The sequence below is a fragment of the Sardina pilchardus genome, chromosome 3, assembly GCF_963854185.1.
Source record: "Sardina pilchardus chromosome 3, fSarPil1.1, whole genome shotgun sequence".
NCBI classification, from domain to species: domain Eukaryota; kingdom Metazoa; phylum Chordata; class Actinopteri; order Clupeiformes; family Clupeidae; genus Sardina; species Sardina pilchardus.
In genome coordinates, this window is record NC_084996.1 from 22953083 (window position 1) to 22965582 (window position 12500).

General features: G+C 43.1%; 1 protein-coding gene and 1 long non-coding RNA gene across 2 annotated transcripts in view; one reads left to right on the forward strand and one right to left on the reverse strand.

The window, feature by feature from the left end:
• Positions 1–4236: 4236 nt before the first annotated feature.
• Positions 4237–6113, reverse strand: LOC134076184 (uncharacterized). Its single transcript, XR_009938555.1, has 4 exons — positions 6046–6113; positions 5708–5774; positions 5358–5577; positions 4237–4882 (listed from the first exon to the last, which is right to left on the reverse strand). It is a non-coding gene; the product is annotated as an uncharacterized LOC134076184 (long non-coding RNA).
• A 2014-nt stretch (positions 6114–8127) lies between these two features.
• The window catches only part of LOC134077084 (ras-related protein Rab-26-like), a 138639-nt gene continuing 134266 nt past the window's right edge, over positions 8128–12500 (forward strand). Inside the window, exon 1 of the mRNA XM_062532473.1 lies at positions 8128–8694. Within this exon, the coding sequence (XP_062388457.1) occupies positions 8509–8694 (186 nt within the window). The 5' untranslated portion in view covers positions 8128–8508. The remainder of the gene's footprint in view (positions 8695–12500) is intronic.

A 12500-nucleotide genomic window follows, 5' to 3' on the forward strand; every position in this document is an offset into this window, starting at 1 on the left:
CACAGAACACAGAACACTGAGTGGGACCACTGCTGATGTTTAGAACTGATGCCACAGAACACAGAACACTGAGTGGGACCACTGCTGATGTTTAGAACTGACGCCACAGAACACAGAACACTGAGTGTGACCACTGCTGATGTTTAGAACTGATGCCACAGAACACAGAACACTGAGAGTAACCACTGCTGATGTTTAGAACTATACCACAGAACACAGAACACTGAGTGGGACCACTGCTGGTGTTTAGAACTGTATACCACAGAACACAGAACCCTGAGTGGGACCACTGCTGATGTTTAGAACTGATGCCACAGAACACAGAACACTGAGTGTGACCACTGCTGATGTTTAGAACTGATGCCACAGAACACAGAACACTGAGTGGGACCACTGCTGATGTTTAGAACTGATGCCACAGAACACAGAACCCTGAGTGGGACCACTGCTGATGTTTAGAACTGATGCCACAGAACACAGAACACTGAGTGTGACCACTGCAGCTGATGTTTAGAACTGATGCCACAGAACACAGAATACTGAGTGGGACCACTGCTGATGTTTAGAACTGATGCCACAGAACACAGAACCCTGAGTGGGACCACTGCTGATGTTTAGAACTGATGCCACAGAACACAGAACACTGAGAGTGACCACTGCTGATGTTTAGAACTGATGCCACAGAACACAGAGGCTGAATGTGACCACAGCTGATGGTCAGCCACACAGATTCCGCGCTCGCCCGACCTCTGTGTCCGCACCATTCCTGACATTTCCTAGTGGTCAGTGTCGAGCCCAAACATTTCTCTCCCCTGACCCGGCCCGGAGAGGTCTGAGTTATCATGGACGTGACACATCTCCCCAGAACTCCCCAGAACTGCACTGGTGTGATTTGGTGTGTGTGTGTGTGTGTGTGTGTGTGTGTGTGAGAGTGTGTGTGTGTATGTGTGCCTGTGTCTGTGTCTGTGATTGTGTCTGTGTCTGTGTCTGTGTCTGTGTCTGTGTCTGTGTCTGTGTCCGTGTGTGTGCACGTGTGTCTTGATAGATCACTCATTGTCCCTCAGGTTGATAAATATTGTGCTGCAATATTCACTGTTCACTACTGATGCAGGGCAGTGCTGTTGAACTCATATTTTACGTACTGTGCACCACAGTTTAAGGCCCCGTTATGCTCTCTGATCACGACACATATGCGTGCGCATCATGGCTGCCATGCATATTCTGTGCTTGTTTGGTGCATCGTTAGGCTGTTTCTCACAGTGATGAGTATGTGAATACACTATATTCATCGATAGAATGTGTCATTATACCAACACAGAGCACAAACAGAGCTATTAAACAGATAGGCACATCCTTGATGAAGTGAATCATTTGGAACCCTCTAAAACCACCAGAGACACTGAAGTATCACTCTTACTGTCACTGGTTTGCGGGCTAATGGAGATGCAGTGGTCTTTATCGCCCTCTTGTGGCTATTTCTGTTATAGCGTGTGAAAGACTGATGTAAATAACATACTGCTATCTCTCTCTCTCTCTATTTCTCTCTCTCTGTGTCTGTGTGTGTGTGTGTGTGTGTGTGTGTGTGTGTGTGTGTGTGTGCGTGCGTGCGTGCGTGCAATAGCCTAGATAAGATAGGCCTAGCAGAAGAGAAAAACATCAACAAAAACAGGAGAGAACTTGGCACTGAGCTTTTCCCCCCTTGTTCACCTCCTTGACAGTGCCATTGATGTTGGCATTTAATTCTGTTTAGAAAAGGTCTCATAAGCACTAAACGGTCAACCCGTATTGAACAGCCCCTGGATACACCATTCATCATCGGCTGAGGTAATTTAAATACTACACAGTGTCCAAACAAGACGATCAGATTCAGAGGGTCCACTAACTTTAGTTTCTGTGTCCGACACTTGACAAAATCAAGAATGAAACCGTCCAAACGTTAGCTTACTAGCCTATGGGTGAGCTACAGGTAGCCTAGCATTCATACAGAGGTCTTCAGGAAACTGGCCGTTGCGAGCTGGAAAGTGGACGTTACAATTCCATTTTGTGAATATATGAGGAGCAAGCAAGGGGGCAGGCATATTCCCGGAAGTAGAAACACGAAATGAGCTGGTGATCAACACTCTGCTAACTCCCTTGGACGGCCATAGACTTTCAGATTTTTGCGATCCCATAACTTCATGTAACATGTGCCCTTTGTCTCCCTTATAGCTTCTGTGTATTCTATATAGGGTATCGAAGTCAAAATTAATTCACTGTTTCCCCGTATATTACGTTGGTTTCCCGTAAAGAAGTATTTTAGCATGTCGGTTGTAGGGAAGCTAACGTTCGACGTCACATTTCCCGTAATGTCTGGATCAGAAGCTCAGTGTTGTCAGAAGCTCAGTGTTCACAGTTGTCCTTGTTATCTCCATCATGTACATCCGTAGGTAAAATGTGTTTTTCCAAGACCCATGGTAACAATAGATGTATAAGAGCTCTGCTTCAGAGAGATGTTACCTCGCTACCGTATGTAATTGCCTTCTGGTCTAACTTTGTAGATAATATTGTGTGGAAGAAAGTCTGGCTCCTTCCTAATCGCTACCTAATAACAAACAAGGTGAAAGAAGTGTCCTTCAAGATGATTCATAGAGTTTACCCGACTAAAGCATATATAGAAAAAAGATTCAAGAAAGATATAGATGTGAATTGCACCTTTTGTGGAAGATCTCCTGAAACTATGGTACACTTGTTCTGGGAATGCCCCATTGTAAAAGAGTTCTGGCGTAGTCTATGTCTTTTTATTGTGAATAACATTGATGAATATTTTGAACTATTCTGGAAAAATGTACTATTTGGTCTTGTGGAAAATGAACAAAATAATGCGCTATTCTTAAATGATCTACTTATTATTAAGGCTAAATTTTATATTCATAAAAATAAGTTTCTTGGGAAAATACCGTGTTTTATTGCATTTAGCAATGAGTTTAAGCAATACATTTGCTCTATCAGATTTTGTACTAAACCAAAAGCTTTTAAAACTATTACTGCTTGTGATCTTTTCAATGTATTTCTTTAGACTGTTCCCCTGGCAATGTGATAAGTACACTCTGTTTTATCTGTATGGTTGATATGCTGTTGAATATGTACATGTTGAATGGTATATGAAATAATTGATTGTTATAACATGTAACTTGTATTTTTGCAATAAAAAAAAAAAAAAAAAGAAGAAGCTCAGTGTTGGCTGTTAGAGCTGTGTTAGAGCTCAGTCCAGCCTGCACGAAAACCATGACGGAAAGTCATTCACAAGATCAGTGAAAAAGCGTATAGCCCACGGTAGCCTACTGTTTGATAGGGTAAAGCATTACCTATAGGCAAGACAACATAATATTAATATTAAAAACGAACGTTGGAAAAGAAGACTCAAACTTTTTTCTCCTCCATTAATGTTTTGAAGATGATCATGTGTGGTAGTTTTCAACATGAACACGACTTGATATCTTCTACTCTGCTTGATATGTAATGAATGTTCAACGTAATAAATACATACATAAATAAATGTTTAACTTTAATGACTGATCACTGTTTATTTATTACTAGAGCTTAATAAATAGTAATAAGTGATAACAAATTCAGTAGCCTAGTGTGTTGCCTCCACTGCGGAAATACTGCACTTACCTTTAACCTCTTAATGCCTATCTTTTACTGTCTATGCTTAATGCAGATGGAGATTCTTGCCAAATTTTGAACACATTTTGAACGATTTGTTTTTATACAATAACAGTCATTATGCCAAGTTCCACGGGCAGCACAATGATCACTCAGGGCTTAAATTAAAGACACATGACATGGGCCAAGATATAGATTTACCTTCAGGATTTTATTTACTTCATGAAGTTTCTTTTTCACAACATCATATACAAAAAATAAAAGTTGCCTATTGTTTTTGAGGTTTACTGTCGTAGAGTTTACAGTATGTGCAGGTCATGCATTTCCTGATTCATCATGGTCTTGGGAGGTACTGCACAACGTTTGGAGCAGACATATAGATGTATGTACTGTAGGTGCTACACAGCAATTCCTAATACGTGCATTTAGGCATTCTCAAGTGTCCAAAACCTCTCAAAACTCCAAAAAACAAAAATGTGTCTGTCACTATTTATCTCTGTGTGTTGCTTTGATATTGTGTCACAGTACAGACATGTCCCAGATAGCAATAGGTCAGTGGCCCACTGGCGGCCCACCAGCGGCAGAGTTGGCGGTCCAACGGCGGTACCCACCAGTGGCCCGCTGGAGTTTTGCTCATCGGTTCTCTAGCGGTCCACCGGCGGCTCAGAAGCGGCTCCAGATAAAGGGCCACCCTTTTGCCGCTTACTACCCACCAGCTTCTAATTGGCCTTATTTATGGCCTTAATAATTAAAATTATGTACTAAAATATAGCAATAATACATTATAACACTTTCCATTTGCCCTCAATCAGAACAATTTACAATTATTTACAGGGCTTACCAAAGTTACCAAATTTACTAAGGTGAAGACAGTGCCTGCTGATGAGAAACCTATAAATGTATTCTGTAATTTAATAATCCAATATAAAAACATTTATCCTCAGCAACTATCACACAGACTCACCACACATAGTATTAGGTTCAATACATTTTGTTTATTTATTTCTTTTACATGCTCATTTACATGCTTTATTTCTTCTACATGCTTAAACAATTTATTAAAATTATTTTTAATAATGATATTAATATGCAACACACTCTTCAGGTGTAAGGACTTAAAAGCCACCTTTCCTGCTGCACCAGTCTAATTAATTTGGAGCGCCAGGGACCTCCTCAAAGCCCGGCCCAGCATCCTCTTAACAGCATCTAGGTGGTTTTCCCTCCCAAGTATGTTCACCTGAAATACAAAGACCAAAATTACAATGGCATAACTTCCAGTCAAACATCTTAGCTGTTTTCAGCTTAACTGTTTTGCTATTTCATGCACAACCATCAAATACAGAGGGTATATATGATGACAAAAAGTGACAACATGTCATGTATCAAGCACACAACGCTCCACTTGGGAATGAGATTCAAGTTTAACAACACTAAAGGAGTTGAATAACGTGGCTCTCAATATATGATGTCTGTTCCCCAAAAATGTAGTGGGGAAGGGAAAAGAGATGTGAAATGCGACAGTTGTTTCAGATAACAATGGCTACTCACATGGTCTCACTTCTCGACACCCATTCCGTGATTTGAATAGTATTTTTGAATCAGTGAGTAAGTCCACATTAAAGCAAGGCAGAGCCACATTCATTACGAGAGCCAGGCTAGGACTTTTATGCCTACAATAATCACATGGCAAAACACTTAAAAAACAGACATACCAGTTGATTTTTCAGGTCCGCATCGGATGCAAGCCGCCTCTCCAACTCGTCCAGGTCCTCAACATTACTCAATGGCCTGTTGTTGTCCTCCACGAGGCCAAGATCCGCCACACCACCACCACCTAGCTTCTGCAGCATAGATGTGTTCACAGCCACCTGCTGCTTTACCCCAGCTCCTCCTCAATTGTTCGGAAGTGCTGCAGAACAAGTCTGTAAAAATCTATGAATCAAAAGGAATAGATTGGAATTGGCATGACACAAAAAGTAAAGATGCAAAGAAGTTGTGACAGACATTCATGGCTTGTTTCTCCCTTGATATTGGTGCCAGATTAATGAAAATGCAGTTCTACCTTGCTGGGGTGTTATTGGCAGCGTTGTGAGCGAATTTGACGGAGGTGTAGGTCTGACTGGTAAACTCTGTTGAACATATTAGAAATGAAAAGGCGTATTTAGTGAGATGATTACTGCAATGGCGGGGTTCATACAAAAAAATTGAGCTGAATTTACTACCTTTTCACTACCATCAACATGTTTTCTACTACAAAAGCAAAAGGTGAAGAGTAATGTAATGCAATACCTTTCCAAAACACAATAACACATTTAAGAACAGGATTTAACAATGAACCAAGCTACTGGCATTTGAACAGGGGTGTGTAGGCTGTCAATAGGCACTGTATTATGTATTTACCGGCATGGCTGGAGTTGATGAAGCTTGCTGGGTGGTGGTGCTGGCAAAGGTGTAGTGGTCTGACTGGTATACTCTGTTGAACAGATTGGATATGAAAAGACGTGTTTAGTGAGATGATTACTGCAATGGTATGACACCTGGCACATGCTAACTAGCGCCTAAAGTACAAACACTTCTAAAGGATATTTCCACTTAATTTTCAGACAAACCAAGCAAGGGACCACATTTACAGACTCTACAAATACTAACCATGATATCCATGTTTTATTTAAATGACTTGAAAGAGATCGTCAGGTATAAATGCACCATACAGTAGTGGTCAGTTCATTCATTCAGATGCTGTTACATGCTAACTAGCGCCTAAAGTACAAACACTTCTAAAGGATATTTCTACTTAATTCTCAGACAAACCAGGCTAGGGACCACATGTACAGACCCTATAAATACTAACCATGATGTCCGTTTTTTATTCAAATGTCTTGAAAGAGATCGTCAGGTATAAATGCACCATGCTAGTGTGGCCAGTTCATTCATTCACATGCTGTTACATGCTAACTGGCGCCTAGAGTACAAACACTACTAAAGGATATAACACTTCTAATAATTTACAATCTACTCATAAATACTGATAAATACTGACGGTCGACATTACGATTGACGTTAGTGAAACTATAATGAACAGTAAAAAGTTAGCCTGTCTGCCTCTAACGGTTTTCTTTTGCTAGCAGCTATCCACTTCAGACTTTAGCCATAGCTAGACTTTAGCGAGTCTAACGCTTTATTAATCTATTCGATGTAGGTTTTTAAAAACGTGATCATCGACTTAACAGTACAGAAATACCATTTTGCAAGAAATGAGTGATTCAGACAAAGACTAAAAATATGTTTAAAAAAGAATCAGATTGTACTTACAAGATCCAATAAATCGCAGTCAGTCGAGGTCGAATGGCAAAATATCTGATGAACATCTAGCAGCTATCAGACGAGTTACAGCAATGTTCAGGGCGGCCAACGTCACAAAATGAGTTTGAGTCTGCGCAGTACGATGAACAGGAAACGATTTTTTGTTTCAGCCCCCTCTCATTGAGAACGACGGAGTCTGTTTGTCCATTTCTTTTAGGTCTATGGGAGCAAGCGGTTTTGTTTAGTTGTGAAAACAGCTCACATCACCGAGTGGTCAGTAGGTGGACAGTCATCATGCATTTGCTGGCATCGCGCGCAGAAACGGCGGGCATTTGTCACCGATATCAGCACCATGGAAAGTGCCATCTGTTCTCCGGGGTCTGGTCGGAGCGCGAGAAGTACTCAGCACTTGAGCAGTGAGGCCGATTAAAAAAAAAAAAAAAGGCCTGTGCTCTCAGATATGCTGGACATGGACTGTAAAAAAAATGAACCCACATTACTTTGTGGCAGGCAGCAGGGAACAAATAAAACGTTGTCTGGAGAAGTTTAGAAATACTCCCAAGAGCCGTTAAGTCTCGCTCGAGAGGTGATGTGAGTCAGATGGCTGTCGGCCATTCTTGGAGTTACGCAAGGTGCTTGAAAGCGCTCGCTCTCCTCCCGTATGCGTGTGCACACAGATATGACAACATGGACATCGGGCCATACCGTTTTCTCTCGATTGCTTTAATGCTTTGTCAACTCTGACATACCGTTTTCAAAACAAACAAAAACAGAGTTACACAGTTTGTAGGCAAACGGCTCTCATAGCCTACATAGCCTACATTTAAAGGCCTATAAAAGATTTAAAATAAGGGGGTTTAATTGATTGATTGATTAATCTGATCGAACAATTGGGCAAAGGGGAGGAAAACTGTATTAGGCCTACAAATGACCAATACTATACAAACAAGCAATAATGAAACAATCATGTTTTGGGGTCTATCTATCTATCTATCTATCTATCTATCTATCTATCTATCTATCCACGTGTCTCTATTGGTCTATTAATCCAAATCAACCCCAGTTCCTCTCTCTGTGGTTCCCGATATTGCGCTCAGAGGGATGTGGTATCGCGGCGCACAGACGGCTGCAGGACGCGCTTTGTGGAAGACACTGTTGAAAGAGCACACACGGGCGATAGGAGACAGAAGTGCTTTAGCACATCAACCTGCCAACACCACCCCTACACTCGTCTGAATACTCGGATAGTGCGACGAGTAGGAGACAAGTGTGAGAGCAACAAAGACGACCATCTATCAGTGCATGGGCGGAGTTGCTGTAGAATCTCGGACGGTTGTGTTCAGTATCAGAGTATCGCAGGGTAATCATTAGCAGCCATGTCTCCAAAAGGCAGGTGAGTGAACGAGGCTGCACGGAGTTTGCCACCTTTACACTTCGATAACCTGGAATCTGCCTGACATCTCGGGGAGAGACCACCGAAGTTTTCGCGGAAGTATTTTGCAGATAGCCGTTCTCCAGCGTAAACTTGAAGACAGACAGAGGCTCGGATCTGAATCAGAGATGTCACGAAAGAAGGCACACAAGAACAAAAGTGGCACCGCGAGCCCCAGCACCGGAACTCCCAACGGCAAAGAAGGTGGCCGAAGCGGGAAAGCCCTCGTGCCCGTGGTCCAGGCGACAGGAGTGGTCCACCCCAGTCGCCCCGCGTTCAGCAACAGCAGCGAGTTTTATGACATTGCATTCAAGGTAACCATTACTTTTTCATTTATCCATGTGCGTCTGAATCCACACAAGGTTCTACACTTGTTCCTGGTGTAGCCTAATGACAGCGTTAAAAAAGAGACTGAACTCGTAATACCTTTTTGGAGACAAGCGCGCTGATATTTGATCAATCGGATCAATCAAGCAAGTGATTTAGAGCAACCGAGCAAGTGATTTAACACCGGTATATCGGAAACACGCTGATGAACTAATTGAACAACGTGTAATTGAGAGGCGGAAGATGGATGATAAGGTGGGACGGAAGATGGGTGAAAAGATAACTGCGCGGAGTTGAGTTGTCTGCATGGCTCCAGCGCTGCTGCAGGCTTTGTTTATGTTGGATGTGCGCACCACATGCAGTGGACTACATAGTACATACTAGCCCCATCACAGATGCTCACTCTTGGCTGTGTGTTGCCGTAAACAAAATGTTGAAGAGCGTAATTTGAGGCGCTATCTTCAGACCCAGTTGGCCAAGACAAAGTAGATTGTTCCGCTTCAAAGCGAAATATGATAAACTCCATTGTGTGTGTGTGCGAGCGCATGTGCGTGTGTGTGTGTGTGTGTGTGTGTGTGTGTGTGTGTGTGTGTGCGCGCGCGCGCGTGCGTCCGTGCGTGTGTGCGCGTCTGCGCGCGTTTGTGTGTGCTGAAGTGTTTTCACATTAACATTTGGGAACCTTGGACATTACTGTAACTTATGATAATTATTATTATGGAACAACCCAAGGATGATTAATCCCGTTTCTATACTGGTATTCCATGCCAGACAGACATTCAGGTATTAACAGTGGTTACTTCTCTACTTCTCTCTCTCTCTCTCTCTCTCTCTCTCTCTCTCTCTCTCTCTCTCCCTCTCTCTCTCTCTCTCTCTCTCTCTCTCTCTATTGCTGTCTGAATGCTGGTGTATATGCACCAACAGAGGTGTGTGTGTGTGTGTGTGTGTGTGTGTTTGTGTGTGTGTTTGTGTGTGTGTGTGTGTGTGTGTGTGTGTGTGTGTGTGTGTGTGTGTGTGTCTGTATGGGGTCATGACATGCATTAATGCACACTCTGCATCTTCTCTCTGGTCAGCACTGTCTTGTTTTGTGCAATATCCCCCCATCTCCCCCAAATCCCTCCCTCGTCACCTTGAATCAGTAAACACATTTGCAGGAGGCGGAGCGGCCAGACAGGAGAGGTCGGGGGAGATGAGGGCCACTTGCTTGACCTCACACACAATCACGGCCAGCAAAGTTAGCGAGAGAGGAAGTGTTTCTGCCGTAATGAATATGAAGGAGCTAGGAGGACCCCTAGGACACAAGGCAGGGCTGGAAGGATGGATATGAAGGAGCTGCAGGGCCCCAGGACACAAGGCAGGGCAGGAAGGATGCATATGAAGGAGCTAGGAGGGCCCCTAGGACACAAGGCAGGGCATGAAGGATGCATATGAAGGAGCTGAGAGGGCCCCTATACACGAGGCAGGGCTGCAAGAGGGGTAGAGAGGATGGATATGAATGATGAATTTCCCTCTGAGGTCAAGGCTGGTCGTACCAGTATGTTGGGGTGATGTGGGCATGTGTAGATACTGTAGGTATGTTTGTTCATTACTTTTTTGTGTGTTGGTACGTATATATGTATGTATGTGTGTTGTGGTGTGTTTGTGTGTGTGTGTGTGTGTGTGTGTGTGTGTGTGTGTGTGTGTGTGTGCGTAATGCGTATGCATGCATGCATGTGTGTGTATGTGTGAGTGTATGCATGCATGTCTACATGCATGTGTGTGTGTGTATGCATTGCATACATGTCTATATGCATGTGTGTGAGTGTGCATGCGTGTCTACATGCATGTGTGTATGTGTGTGTGTGTGTGTGCATACGTGTCTACAGGCATGTGTATGCGTGCGTGTTTACATGCTTGTGTGTGTGTGTGTGTGTGTGTGTGTGTGTGTGTGTGTGTGTGTGTGTGTGTTTGTGTGTACAGTATGTGTGTGTGTGCCTCAGTAGTTCTGTAATGGGGGTATTATATAGCGGGTGAATAGCAGTGTGTAAGCTTGAGTTTCTCTGTGCCTTAAGTCAGGTCTTCTCCCACTGTAGTATTTTTAGAGGGCCCCTCATGGTGTGTGTGTGTGTGTGTGTGTGTGTGTGTGTGTGTGTGTGTGTGTGTGTGTGTGTGTGTGTGTGTTAGCTTTTGTAGCCCCTCATGGCCACACTGTGAGGAATGTTCTGGAATATTCCCTCATTACCCAGCATGCATCAGCCGGAGATTTGTCTCCTGCCGCACGTCCAAAAGTCACATGTGACGTATGGTCCCTCCGACATGAAACATCCGCCGCTCTAATTGGGTTCATACGCACGCATGTAAGCGCAACCTAAAGGACAGCGTCTCCTCAGAGCCTCATTAGCTGAGCTGACTCAGATGTACAGTACAGTAGGCTCCAGATCAAAAGTAGAAATGCAGATCTCTCACAAGGGCTCTCCTGCTGCTTGAGGCCCTTTTAAGTGTCCTGTCCAGTTGACCGCTGCCCTGTGTCGTGCACTGAGGTTTAGTAAGCATCCCTAGCTGCACTCCCCCTACGGACAATTGCACTCATTGATGCACTGATTCCACTCATTGATTAAGTTATTGTGGTTCTTGTTTATTGTTGTTAAATTGTTGTTAGAATTACTCTTAGAAGTTTAAAAATGTTTTTACCATGTTGTAAGTCGCTTAGGTTAAAAAACGTCAGCCAAATGTAATGTAATGTAATGTAAAAGCTCAGGGCATCACAACACCAAAACAAAATTGCTATTGGAACAAATGCAATTAGCAATAGTAATAGCAATAGCAATAGCATAGTAATAATCGCAAAGGCTGCAATAGACTGAGCAGCTTGCAGTCCTGTTCTACAGTATGTGTCATATAGATCTCTCTGTTTCTCAAGGTCACTGCCGGGACAGAAAAAATGAAAACAACCGGTTTTACCTGGCTTGAGTTAGGGCTTTGACTTTTGGCCAAAAATCATATTCGAAGTTCGTTTGTTTATTAATATCAAACTTCGAATGTATTCGAATATTTGTTAATAATATTTTGACCATTTTTACGCTATTGAAAAACACGCAGCATTCATTAAGCTGAATTTCCTTTCCGTGCTCTCCCTCCGTCTCTCTGTCACTCATGCGTCTGTCTCTCGCTCACACACACACACGCATTCACACACACACGTACACAGCCCCTCCACTCCGTGCACACCGCGTCTGTCTCCATGAAAACAAGATCCCTGGAAGCTTGATTGCACCAACATAACGCTGCTAGGGTGGAGGCACTATGCATAGGACTTTACCAAACAGTATTTAAGTAGCCTAAACTCATTCTCCATGGCCCGCTTTCTCTCGTCCTCCCTCGTGCGCGCTCAATGGACACCCGTCCCTCGACATGCATCCTATCATTCACAATCGTGAAAGCAATGACGCATAGAAGACAACAAGCTAAATTATCCGGTTAGCATGATTAGCATGCTGCACAGATTAAATCTCTTGCATTCAAGTTGACTGACCATCTCAATACCATTGTCTTCCATCTCCAAGACTTAAAAGGGCCTGTCCCAATGAGGAAGTTATTAGCTTACCTTGAAACTTACACACACGTGGGGAAACTGAATAGGCTAGTCAAACCACTCGCTAACATCACCTACAGGAGCCCAGATGACTAGTAATATAGCCTTGCTAATGAGCTCATGATTCACGACTTTACCAGATGTGAGAATTCCGCTGAATCTGAAAACAACGTTTGCATGCAAACACATGTAGCCTACAAAAAAATAATGCTCATAACAGGTTCG